Genomic DNA, 13,809 nt, shown 5'->3' with positions numbered 1-13,809 from the left:
AGTAAATTAAATGAATTTCTTGGTATCTTTAGAAACTCATGTATGGACGGCTGGCAATTTAATTGCTATGGGATTTCCCCTCAAAAAATAAAGTTCGCACTCTTTTTAAAGTGGTTGAAACAAACACGGGTTCTCAACATGAATACAAATTCAAGAACTCATTTCCTTTTACAGCTCTGAAGTGGGTATACTGCAAGATCCAGTCTGAATTTCTATTGATGTAATGAAATGATTCATGCAGTTTGGGACTCTGCAAATCATAATTCCAATACATAAGAATTATGAACTGCAAAGTTAAACTCATAACACACACTGTTATTTAAAGCAAATCATTTATACTGAAGCCAACTACTAAATAAGAAAGTATACATTAGAAATAGCTATTGCATTGATCCTACATTTTAAAATGCAAAACTAAGTTAAGGTGATAGAATCTCAGCATACTAGGTCTCCTAGGAATTATGTAGTCATAAATCAAAAAAGGAAACATTAATAACCTCTTTGACAACTTTTCCTGAAAAGCTCCCAAATGCATTCGAGTATGAATTTGAAGTACAGAACTTTGTGGAACAGAAACTTTTGCTTTAAATATTTGTTTCAGGACCAGGTATCAATTCTCCCTTATTTTAAGAAACCCCCTTCACAGTTATAAAGTCAAATTCCTACTGACCTATGAACAACCAAGGCTCCTGTGGCATTTTAAAGACTAATACATGTACTGTTCCATAGACTAAAGCCCACTTTATCACATTCATGCCTCAGTGTTAACTCTCATGCCTCTGACAAAACAGACTCAAGTCCTCAACAGACCAACATGGCTACTCTCAAGCCACATCTGTGGTCACCAAAGAAGAAAACATTACAGCTGGGATCCATCGAGCTACCTTAAGTGTGCCCAAACATTGGGCATGCCCAGTGGCATTTTTATTACCCCCCCCTCCCTGCTTTAACAGCATACATTCCCTGAAATATTTTAAACTGCTTTTGAAAATCCCTTCCATTGCAAAAGCAGTCTGCGATGCTGCGGAAAAGAGAGCTCTTAGTCCACCACTAAACACATCTGCACCAACTAGCCTAGCTACAGTTACCCATGCTCTGGTAACCTCTCGTTTGGATTACTGCAATGTGTTGTACGTGGGGCTGCCTTTGAAAACAGTCTGGAAACTTCAGCTGGTACAAAACAGGGCAGCCTGTTTACTAACAGGGACTGGCTGGCGAGACCACATCACGCCAGTCCTTTTACAACTTCATTGGCTGCTAGTCCAGGTCCGGGCCCAATTCAAAGTGCTGGTACTAACATTCAAAGCTCTAAACGGCTTGGGGCCAGGTTACTTGAAGGAACGCCTCCTCCCATATGTTCCAGCCCGGACCTTAAGATCATTCACAGGGGCCCTTCTCCGTGCGTCCCTGCCAAAAGAAGTGAGGCAGGTGGCTACTAGGAGGAGGGCTTTCTCCGCTGTGGCACCCCGGCTGTGGAACGAGCTCCCCAGAGAGGCTCACCTGGCGCCTACACTGTATTCCTTCCATCGCCAGCTGAAGATCTTTTTATTTTCTCTGTATTTTAACACCTAATTTAACTTAAATTTATACTTTGCTGTTTTAATTCCGTATTTTAATCTATATCAATTTCTGCTGTGTGGTTTTATCCTGGTTGTGCATTTTATATTGAATTTTGTATCAATCTGGCCGCTGCATTTTGCACAAGCTGCAGCTTCCGAACCGTCTTCAAAGGCTACATTCTAGCCTCTTGTCCCCCATTCATGAAAAATACCAAGTTTTTTCTTATTAATGTCACCCCCAGCCATGCCCATCCATCACTTACTCTCATTTTGATCCAATTTTGTATCACCAGCAAATTAACTAGATAACAGCTGTCCTAAAATATAGGTTGCTTATACACATCGAAACAACAGACATTCTCCCAACTGTGTATGTATTGAATGAACTCCACACTTTATACTCCCCTCAGTAGGACATAAATATCCAACTCACATATATCCCCTGCTTTCTATATACTTTTAAGTAATCTCTTATCTATTCCTTATGCATCATAAGCACTATGCAATGTAAAAACAATCCAAAGTCATGTAGCTTATGCAATTCCCTTCTAGAAATTCAAAAGCATACCAAGTCACTACCACAGACCAAATTAATACTGCCTAAAACCAGCACCACAAAGTCTAGAAAATTACTGGAGGGTTTTCTTTCTTTCGCAAGTGATGCTGAGAATGTCAATTTGATTATTTGAACACCTGTAATCTGACAGTCTCTTTAGTAGGTTGCTTCCATAATTGTCAAAAATAATTTGATTAATAAACCTATTAGTAAAGGGTGAGTGGGTATTTGCAACACATTCCCTCTATTTCTGAAGCTGATCTCGCTAACAGAGACATCCTTCCTGACAATACGTGGACTGGTTGCTTATTATTAGGAGGCTCTAACCAAGAAAACATTATTTAAAAAGAAAGGAATCCCCCGCCCCATATCACCAATGTTAAATATTTTGAGAAGATACACAGGTCTTCTCTAATAGATCTTTGGACTGCTTTATACTTTATGGCTTTGGGTGTACACTTAAATATATAATGTCAGTTTCACCAACATGTACCACACTCATCAGTAGCTACAACTGGCTACAGCTTCTTGTTGAGTGTACACTTGGTGTCCAACATGGATTTTGCTCCTGCAAAATCCATGTTGAAATGGCCCTCAGTGATGATAAACAAGGGTTCAAATTATTGAGTCACCAAAGCCCACAAGAATTGTTGTACTCATCTTTTCACTAGCAAAAAACCAACTATGTTAATCCACAATAAGGGACAGGTATACATCCCCAACGTAGCCCTGTACTTAAAAAAAAGTAAAAAAGCAATGCCTGTTTTGCTTAATTTATTTATTGGGCTTGCTTTCATTTATGATTAACTATTCTTTCTAACAGTTCACCATAGTACAGGCTCATTGCCAGACACAATTTCCTGGGGGCAGATGAATCTATTGAAATTGAACTGAAACATCTACTGAGAGCAGGAGAGAGCTGTACCCACGGTCTAGCTCCCTTCTGCATCGTTTGGATTTTTCAGAAGGCTCAGCTTGGAAGAGAGGATCTCCCAGCTTGCAAGATGACCAAAATTCATAGATTCTTAAAATCAAGCAGGTTTATCAGGATTGACATACAAAATTCCAGCTAGAGTCCGTTCTGCCTTATATATACTACCTGATCATGTTGTAAGAATAACCCAGGATCTCCCAGGAGCAGATAACGCCCGACTGCAGGCAAAATGTCTCAAACACCCGGCAATTATTCTAACGAAACAGAGTTAGCATAACTCCCACAATGCAATATTGCCTCACAGATGCAATATTTCTTACAGAAATCACAGGGACAGTGTGATGTAACATGGACTGTCCCTTAACCATTGTTCGAGAGATGTGCCCACGTAATGGGATGGCCTGTTCCCTCCTCCACCCTTCACCATGGTTAAGGGGTATGCTGGCAAACTCATTAACTATAGTTAATGCTTAACAGGTTTCCCTTCACTAGAACTCGTTAACCAACTTCAAAGGCTGGGTTAAGATTGAGGAACAGTATGCAGGAATTTATAGAGAAGTGCTGGATAGAGGGATTCCATAACCCATCCCTTAACCATAGTTAAAGAAGGGCTCCAGCACATCAGCACGGACACTAAATGGGCTGGCATAAAAGTGAATTAATATGTTTACTTCCCCAAATATCACTCACTTCTACGATATTAATGGTGACAACCAAAAATGGATAATATTTCAGGCTTGTTTCATCATCATTATCAACAACAACAACAACAACAACTATCTACCTTGTACTCCTCAGCTGGGGAATGCCTGCAACATACTTTTGCTTCTTTTGTTCTAAAGTAGTGAAGTATTAATAATATAGGACCCCAAGACGCTAAATGAAAAATGTGGGCATATCAAACTATTAGCATGCCAATTATGGGGCTTGAGCATGAATGAGCACAGCTCATCTTTGTTAACATTCATTCGAATTGCAATTTGGCTATTTGAAAAGGGTATTTTCTTTGTAAAATGCAAAACTACTTCTCGCTCAAGCTGTTTCCCCCCCCCCCCTCTCAATGAAGGGAAGAATCCAAGCTCTCCCTCTAGGTGGTTTTTTATTTTTTAGTTTGGTTTGGTTTGGTTTTGGAAGCACCTCTTACCATTAGAGTCTTCCACTTCTTCAGCAGTAGTGTGGTTCTTGGAGGCATGTTGAGCATGCGAGGTTACAAGGCTGACAATGCGTGGTCTTGGTAGTGTCAGTGCCTTCCCATGCACTTTCAGGGAGTGCTCTTTCAGCTGGCTGATTGTCATGGTGGAAAATGAGCAGGAGGAGCATTTGTAGGCATGTTCACCTGGGTGAGCGAAATAACAGGCAAGTCATCAGCTCACAAGACGACAGGAAAAAATAGGAAGGAAGGACGGAAGGAAGGAAGGATGGGGATAGGTTGGGGGGAAATCTTTCTCCTCCTATTGAACTCAGCAGTGAGAATCCCATGGGTTCCTCCTCTGGGTAGTCCTAAAAAGAGAGTAAAATCATTTTATCTGTCCTATTTCTACTTGTCTCAGGGCCAATGCATACAACTCCTGCCATTCATGGAAGCTGCCATCTTCAGCCCATGGTGCTAGTTTTCTGCAGATGGCAAGCGGGCCAGTTGATTTATCCACCACAACTACAACTTGCCAATTTGGATGCCACCTAAAGTCACACGAGGTCATTTGACGGAGGCAATGGGGGCAGGGTGGGCAGCTTTCGCTTGGGGCAAACAAGTCAACCTCCAAGATTCAAGGAGGGAAACACCAAGGGCTGAAGTGGACACCACAAGCAAGGCGTTCATGTGAAATGGTTCTTAGTGGCCCTTGCACAATTGTGATTCATGTGATGAGGTCAGGGGCAAGGAAGTGCAGATACTCTTATAAAATACTAGTATCAGAAGAAAAGGTGGGGGAGAAATGGAATAAATTAAGCTATTTATTAAGCTTCCTCTCTCTGGAAGTGAACTTGACAGGGGAGAAAAGCCCATCTGAGTTTTCTTGAAAGTCAGAACAACAGAGTATATATAAATAAAACAGCAGAAATAGGAAAGACTACAGCACTGGAGAAAAAGGCTGATGCAGGCTCAGAAAACTCTTGCAATACTGTTCTCCATAAAAATCTTTCTACTTGGTAGCACCTCTTGCCATTATAGTTTTCCCTACAGTTCCCTAACAGCCATTTTCCCCAACTGAAACCATCTGACTGATACTACTTGCTTATACCGATCTAACACTGTGAAATAGGGGCCTACGAATTAGATTCAGCATAACCAGTACTTGGGCCAGAGCAAGTTTACAATATGGAGAGCTCTTGAGAATGCCACGTACAGTGAAGATTAGAAAGCCAGATGGAAACTGTGCTATAGGAGCCAAAGGATAGACGAAAGCCATGCAAATAGGAAATGCGATCCAAGCCATACAGAAGTTGCAAAAGCTGCTTTTGAAGTCTATGTGGAAGCAGTCATAACATGAAAGCTAACGTGTCCAACAGGGTGGATTTGAGTTAAATCACGATTTAAATCACTACTCAGAAAGACTCGATTTAATGATGTGACACCCCCCCCAAAAAGTGCACTCTATTCATTGATTTTTTAAAAACTTAGCACATATTTATTTATTTATTTATTACATTTTTATGGCGCCCAATAGCCGAAGCTCTCTGGGCAGTGCAAAAAAATTAAAACCATGAAAAGCATAAAAACAACCAACAATTTAAAAACATGCATACGAAATACAATATAAAAAGCACACTTAAGAGGTAAGGGGTTGATCCTGTGTACATAGATTTGCAAAGGAACAATGGGATTGTGATCTCTGCAGACACAAATTCACAGTTTTGAGAACTGTAAAACCAAGCATCTGTGATCATATCTTCTAGATAGAAAAAAATTGCCCAATAATCTTACAGAAACCTCTGGAAGAGCATGACATTGTGAATGGATTAATGGAATTAATTTACCAAAAAATTTCAACATTGCATGAATATACAGCCTCATGCGACATAATTAAAAACTAATCCTTATTTCATGATGAATAACATTTGGACTGTAATGTATCTTAAATAGAAAACTATGTTTAGATAGATTTTTTCCCTCAAAAAGCATTTTATTAAAAAAAATCCGATTTAAATAAAAAAATCCTATTTTTTATTTTATTTTTTAAAAAATCATTGATTTTTATCCACCCTGGTGTCCAAGATGGGGCTGTGATGTGAGACAGCATCTGCCTCCTGAAAATAATCTCACTTTGAGACCAACAATGTAGTCCTATCACACATTAATGCTTATTGTGTGGACAATCATTTATACCGAGTGAAGTTGCCACTAAGAAAACCCTGACTTATATACTCAAGAAAAGAGTTTTGCACCAAGGTGTAAGGGCACTTGGTTGTTCGCCCAAGGTCAGGAAGTGCCCACGCACATTCAAACAAATAAATATCAGTTGTTCACTTCTCCACAAGGGGGATAACAGACAGTCTTACAAGGGAGAGCACCAACTGAGCTCCTGGTTGGGTACAAGACCAGTTAACCTGAACACACAAATGGGCTACACAGAACACAATGTTGAATGTGTGTTGGGAAAGTATTGAGACTAGAGGAAAACAAATCAAAATAATTCCTTTTAAAAAATTGTCCTGAAATGACTGTATTTGCAAGCAAGCAAATTTATTAACCATCCAAAAATGTGACAGCTCAGACTGCTTGGTATAGAAAGCACAGATGCCAAACGCCCCAACAGTAAGTGATAGTGGTACAAAGTATACCCTAGATTTGTATCCCGAAAGAGAAGTTTCAAATAGAGATATAATTTGCTTAAGAAGTAGGAAGTGAATGAGGACTTCAAACTGAATGTTGGACCAACTGTAGGACCAATGAGGTAAAACAGCAAAGAGAAGAGACACACTCCTCACAAAAGTAGACATGTACCATAGGACTGAAGACTACAAGAGAATATTGCGAGAGGCAACCCTCTTTTCTAACACAGACATGTATTACACGACTCCTTCATTAATATATAAAAATACATCTAATCAAGGCACTGTGCAGATCAGGCCCTCCTGTCCTGCCTCTGGTTTACATCACCCATAAGTATGTAAGTGGCAACCCTGCATGCAAAGCAGGTACACAAACCTTACTTCCCCACATTACTGCTTCCGCGCACTCTGTTCAGCCTATCCATGTCGGACTCAGTGCCACATACATGTTATATCCAGTGTATGTAGGGTAGCTGGTTCCTGCGATGAATGTAGGTGAACTGGGAAAAGGAATCCCGCTGCCCCCCTGGACAATGCGTAAATTCATTTTCATGTTGACAAGAATAGGGTCGATGTTTCTTCTTTTACAGGTTGCTGCCACAGCCTGATAAGCTGAACCACTACACCCAAGATGTTAAGTTTTTGCCTACAATGTAATCCACCCACCCACCAATCTTTCTAGTCACAAATGAACAAATCTGAAAAGAACCCACACACAATATAAGAGTTTCTACAATTAATTAGTCTAAATTGCCCAAACCGAAAAAGATTAGCTTCGTAACATATTTTAGGTAAGCAAGCTCACACCAGCCTAAACAAAAGTCATGGCAACAGGTCAAATGAAGGGGCCTAAGTAGGATTTGTAGCTATGCTGTTATATCCAATGTATCAGTGATCGGGGTCAGTACATGGTGGTGCATCTAAATCAAAACATTGTTCAGTTTTCTGTTTTGTTTCTTAAAGTCCCCAGAAGCTAATACCAAATCTGGACATTTCCCAGCTAAGTCAAATGAAAGAACCACTGAGTAGCACAAACATGTAATGCAACACACCTGAGCTCAGAAGAACAGTTCTGCTACATCAGAAGGAAAATCCACCTGGTCTAGCGTTCTGTTTGCAACAGTGGCCAACCGGTCTCTGGGAAGCACAACAGCACAGGCCTCCCCTTTGTTTGTCCCAAGAATCTGGTATTCAGATGCACTGAAGCTCCATTTAGCTCTCATGGCTAATAGGCATGTTTTCCATGCATTTCTGTAACCCATTAAAAAAAATATCTAGACTAGTGGCTAAGCACCATATCTGGTGGCAGAGGATTCCACAAGCTATTTCTATACCGAGTAAAAACAGTACTTCTTTCTGTCTGTTCTGAACCTACTGCAGATGCATTTCATTGGGTAATCCCAAATCCTGTTAATCTGAGAAGGAAAATAATCTCCCTTTATTTCCCCTATCCATGCCATTCATTGTTTTATAAACCTCTGCCATGACTAGCTGGGGTGTCAAGGGGAGAAGCTGGCGGTTGTGAATAGTTTCACGAATAAAACGTCTGGGAAGAAACAGTCAATTTATTTTATTTATTTATTTATTTATTAAATTTATATACCCATATATAAATAGGTATATAGCCGAAGCTCTCTGGGCGGTAGAGAGGCTATACAATTTTGTAAGTACATCTTTATTGTAAAAAAAAATAATGAGTAAAATGTTTCTGGATCACATATGATTGTTTATAAACTACAGGCGCCCCACGACCAGTGCAGCAAATGACCTGCTCCAGATTTAGGCACGTGCAACTGGGCTGGCAGAAGTGGACTTCCACGGACCCTCTTCCCCGCAGCTGCCACCCACTCCCGCCAGCCCTTGAAAATGCTAGGCAAATGGGGGACCCTGCTGAATGGGGTGAGCTGTAGTGTGGGAGAAGGGGGGTTCCCCAAAACTGGGCAGAGGCACTTTTCATGAACGGAGTCCTTCCATCAATGGAAAGCAGATTCTGTGATCTCAAATAACCTGGAAGAGTAAACACTAAACTAAAGACCGTCCGGGAAGAGTTAATTCCTGGCGCCACCCCACCCCTCTCCCCTCCCCTTCAAAAAAATCCTGGGATTATTTCACAGGTGGAATTGCTGCATAGGGGAGAAAAACTCCTCATAGGACACCGCACAATGCCAATCAAAAGCCATGATGTGCTCATCAAAGCAGTGAGAAACAGGACTTGGCATGGATACAGTTATGGATGATAACATGCTCAAGTAACACACTGGTATCAATATAAAATGCACAACATTTAAAATGAGAAATGAGATTGAAGCTTCTCACCACCTTTATCTAAGAAACTGGTGCCCCTGTAGAACTCAACATAAATATTCCCGCTGTTTAGCTAAGAGACACCTCTGCAGTAGGCAGCCCTTATCAGAGCTCGTGGTTTTGAAATGAATGCCCAAGTTCCCATGAGCTAATGAGTCAGCAACACAGACCCAATTACCTTCAGGCTACTGCTACAAAATTGCTAATGAAGACTATGGCCAAAAATATTAGCATTATCAGATTAAATTCCCACTCAACACACCCACCCAGCCTGGGGGTGGTTGCAAAAAGTTTGCGTTTCAAATCACAAGCAGTCTGCACACTATTCTAATTCTTACTAGTGCTGAGCCAAACCACAGCAGTTGAGTTACATGAACACTTTCACACCCATCAAAATGTAATCCTTATTTTCAGCATTTTTTAAAAAAGGGGAGACAGCTTGATCGGGTACATAAATGTTTGCAGGGAGAGAAGGCAAACTTCCCTGAACAACACTCCTTATTTTGGTGCACTACAGCAATGAAGCCACTGCAAACCCACAAAAACATCAGCTAAAACGTTCATTGGGAATGCAGTCTCTTGGAATGCACATTTCGACATGCAGCAAACTGCATTTAAGCACAGACCCCCATTGCTCTCCATGAGATATGTGCACACAGTCAAATCTGATCAGCTCCACGATATCATCATGCTCACTATATGATCCCTGATTGGCTGGGATCACATGGTGAAAGAAAAAGAAGCAGCCCTGCTCGTGTTTTCAAAAAAATGGTGCAAAGCAACAAGAGATGGGAGTACAGTGGATATGAACAAGTTCAAAACACAGCATGAAAAAGTGGAATTAAAGTCCCTTTCAGGGTGATCTTCTTACCCTTCAAAAGCACACTTTCCACCTAAGAATATCTGAGAGTTAAAATCTAACACAGCTCTCTCAGCACAGCACTCAATGGGTTTTCCCCACAAACATCTTTCACACCTACCTTAGACTCAAGCCTTTGATTTCTACCTCTTTCCCTGGTTCTCACCCCAACAGCAAGTTAATTTCTATATCAGATTTCCAGTTCTGACCTGCTGCCAATTTAGGATCACCTCTTAACCTAATATAATTGGTCCAATTCCAAGTTCAGTCCTGCTTAATGTAGTATTGGCTGAACTCCAGCACCACACCAACACCTTTCCTCTCGTTGGGCTGAATGCAAAATCCAGAGCAATAAACTGGCTGATTAACAGCAGCAGTAAGCAGCAAAGAAAAGATGAATAAGATGTTTTTGAGATCTTCATTATGAAATGGAGGAATAGGACTTACCAGCATGAGCTTTGAGTAGGTGAGTTTTCAGCCGGCTGTTATAGGAGGACTTGAAAGGGCAGAGTTTGCAGCGGAATGGTTTATGATGTCCATGGTGGGCTTGCATATGGCGATCCAAACTTGTCAAGGAAAAAGCAGCAATAAAAGCAAAAAGAAAGAACAGAAAATGTGAATCATTTCAGCTAAAACTGAATGGCAGAAAAACATATATGATGCCATCTGTAAGGTGGTTTCTTTGGATTACATTGGCAGAAATAAATTCTCACAAATGAGAAGACAGGTGCGGCAGACAAAGGATGTAAGCCATTAAACAGGCAAATGGGGTCATATTTGGTTCATCTATCATACCCAGTGATCATGACAAGTAAGCAAAGCATTTGATAAAGCCAAGGATATAAAGGCATAGAAAAACAAGGTGGTTTGAGAGATGACATAATAGGCTAATATCAGGAGTAATCAAGAAACTTAACCAAAAGGTATCTTCCAGATCAAAGTAAAAAAGATCCTCTTAGTTTGCTTGAAAACTCAGGATGTTAAAAAAGTGGCAAAATCACAGAAACCTAGTTGCCTGGGCACCTATAAATTTGATAATTGTGTTTGCAAAAAATTTAAAGCACAGAGTTAGAGCTGTCTTTATAGGCCAACTAGCCCAATCCCCTGATCAATGCAGGAAATCCCGAACGAGACATCAGAGGGCTGTCCAGCTTCTTCTTGAAGACCCACATCAAGGGAGAACCCCTCCACCCCAAGATATTGCTGCTCCGACCAAATTGCTGTTACCATTAACAAATTGTTCCTAATGTTCAACTGAAATCTACCCCACTGTAACTTCAGAACATCAGATCTAGAACTACTTTTTCCAGCTCTGAGTCTTTCAAATAAAATTAAAACAATGAGTTGCAGTCAGAGAAACAAATACTTAAGATTTTAACCTTTGGAAAAGCATGACGCTTGCAGTTCTAACTTCCATCCTTTTACATGTAGTCCAAATATGACTGCAGTACATTAATATGAGGGGGGGAAAGAGGTAGTCGAGTTTTCATAACTAATCTCTTATGTAAACATCCAGGAATCTCAAGTGCCTTCATTTCTATCTGACGTGCTATTGTTCATTCATTTTAATGTTTATCCATTGAAATAAGAATATTCAGCAGGTGGCTGAGAAGCTCCTGCTCTCTATGAGGGGAAAAATAGTTTGTGCCTATTTGTGCAAGATTGCACATTCTCCTAATAGTGCCAGACTTATGATACTTACCACTAAGTGACCATTTTTAATCGAAAACAAGCAAGATGCCTATAGTAAAATTATGGTTAGTGGAAAGAAGCTACATTTATACCATACCATATGAACCTGGCTTGTTTTCACCAACCATCAGCTAAGATTATCCAGTTTATGTTTGCACAACATACTAAGCTAACATATTAAGCACAATGCTGTACACTTCTCCTTTAAAGTAAACCCCACTGAGTTCAATGACATTTACTCCCTTGTAAACGTGCATAGGAGATTACAGTCTGATTTGACTTCATGCAGATTATACTAGAATATTTAGTGTTGTAGACTCTGAAAGTCTTTTTATGAAACTAATGTGCACAGAAGGACATTTTAGTATTTTTTTTTAAAAAAATCACTCAGGGATTGATGGATATTTGGAAATCCAGAAGGATAAACTGGAAGTAATAGTTTTCTCTCAAATCGGTATTGATAAATCTGACAAGGATAACACTAAATATTTGCTTTTTTACATCTTTGTTTAACAGCTCCAAAACAACAACACTAAAATGGATCAAAATGCAAAGTGAGCCAGTTGATAATACTTCCACTGAATGAATACAATATAACTAAAATATATTGTCTACAAAATGTAGAAGTGTTAATGCATAGCTTGGAGAGGTACATTAATATAATAACTATAGGATAATAGCTTCAATTTGTTTCATCAAAGTATTTACCAAGACCACTGAACCAAGAAAGTGTATTAGAATATTGGGAATATTTCCAATACATTTTCACCCCAAACTGGGAAGATAGGTCATATGCAAGTGGAAGGGTCACCCCAAAGGCAATTCAGTAGCTTTCTCCCTCTTTTTTGCACCCCCCCCCCCCAAATTTTTAATTCACACTGATCCCTTGAGACTGTGGTGTGGTGGGAGAGTTAAGACGTTTCATTGCCTTTAAGAATAACCACAAATGTAATGCTATCCCTATCATCCTGTCAATATAGCCCTCTAGTGGTTCCATGTTTCTATTCAGGAGAAGATGAGGGAGGAAAAAAATCTCTTGTCCCAGGAGAGTAGCCAGGAAGGACTGCGACAAAGCTTGTCAGAGATGTGAAGAAAGGAGAGGCTCAGAGCAGAAAATCTAATACTTAAGCTATGTGGGATGAGTCCTACATCCAGCCCCCAAACCACACTTTCTAGCACATCACAGATTGAAACAGGGTCACTGTGAGTATTTTAGTCATTACTGTTCTCATGTCAAAAGCCATTCACTGAGCACATATACGTAATTTGGTAAACCGAACCTAACCGTTTAATGCTACTACTTCTTTTAATGGATCTGTTTTCAGCTTATTATTCAATATCTGCACATTCACCAGTGTTTAGTATCTGAATAGGCAGTTTGGGCAAGGAGATGGAAAGGAAGCGGTACACAGGCATTTTAAGTCTGTGTGCATTTATAGGTATTGTACATTGCAGTCAAGATGTAACGACTTCCATTTGGAGATTTAGGCAGAAGGCTGAAACCTGAAGACCTCTGGCATATGTGTGTGCGCACACACCTCCCCAAAAGGGAAAAATGGAGGCATCATAGTGGTGCTGGTGTTTTACCAAAAATGGGTACCAATAATAGGGATTCTCCCTAGAAATAGGAATAGTCTGAATGCATAAAGACCTCACAGGTGATCACATTCCCATATCCAAGTCAGAGAATTACAAAGATTTGCATCATGCCTGACACTGCACCAACATCTCAAGCTCTCTTCAGACTAGACAATGGGTCAGAAGAAGAAGAAGAAAAAGAAGAGGAGGAGGAGGAGGAGGAGGAGGTGGAGGAGGAGGAGGAGGGAGAAATTACAGGCATGCAAGCTGTGCCTTAGAAGCAGCATATATGAATGGGCTTTCTAATGGATCTGGAAATCTTGTCTGTTTCAAGAAAAGAAAACAACCACAAAAAAGGCCTTTGCTGGTGCGGTTAAGACTGTGTCTTATTTTGAGTATTGCATTTAGGATTCCAAAGATGGAACTGGCAAAAGCCGACAGGAATCTTATCTCAAAACAGTAGCATCTTTCTAAGTGCTGTACTTAACAGTGTGTGCCCCCTACACACCCGGAAGGCAAGCTGCACTTATAAGGCAGCTATTTCAATGAACTGTCC

At 40.3% G+C, this 13,809-nt stretch overlaps 1 protein-coding gene across 5 annotated transcripts in view; it reads right to left on the bottom strand.

The window, feature by feature from the left end:
• The window catches only part of ZNF462 (zinc finger protein 462), a 135,358-nt gene that overhangs the window by 40,688 nt on the left and 80,861 nt on the right, over positions 1-13,809 (bottom strand). For 4 of the 5 annotated variants that reach the window (XM_063129154.1, XM_063129155.1, XM_063129156.1 and 1 more), the window contains exons 6-7: positions 10,431-10,549; positions 4,194-4,385 (exon numbers count right to left, since the gene is read on the bottom strand). In XM_063129154.1, coding sequence (XP_062985224.1) covers positions 4,194-4,385; positions 10,431-10,549 — 311 coding nt within the window. The remainder of the gene's footprint in view (positions 1-4,193; positions 4,386-10,430; positions 10,550-13,809) is intronic. The other variant, XM_063129157.1, reaches the window with a different exon arrangement.

This window comes from Elgaria multicarinata, chromosome 6, assembly GCF_023053635.1.
Source record: "Elgaria multicarinata webbii isolate HBS135686 ecotype San Diego chromosome 6, rElgMul1.1.pri, whole genome shotgun sequence".
Lineage (NCBI taxonomy): Eukaryota > Metazoa > Chordata > Lepidosauria > Squamata > Anguidae > Elgaria > Elgaria multicarinata.
The sequence above is the reverse complement of the archived record's forward strand: the minus strand, read 5'-3'. Positions and strand labels throughout refer to the sequence as shown.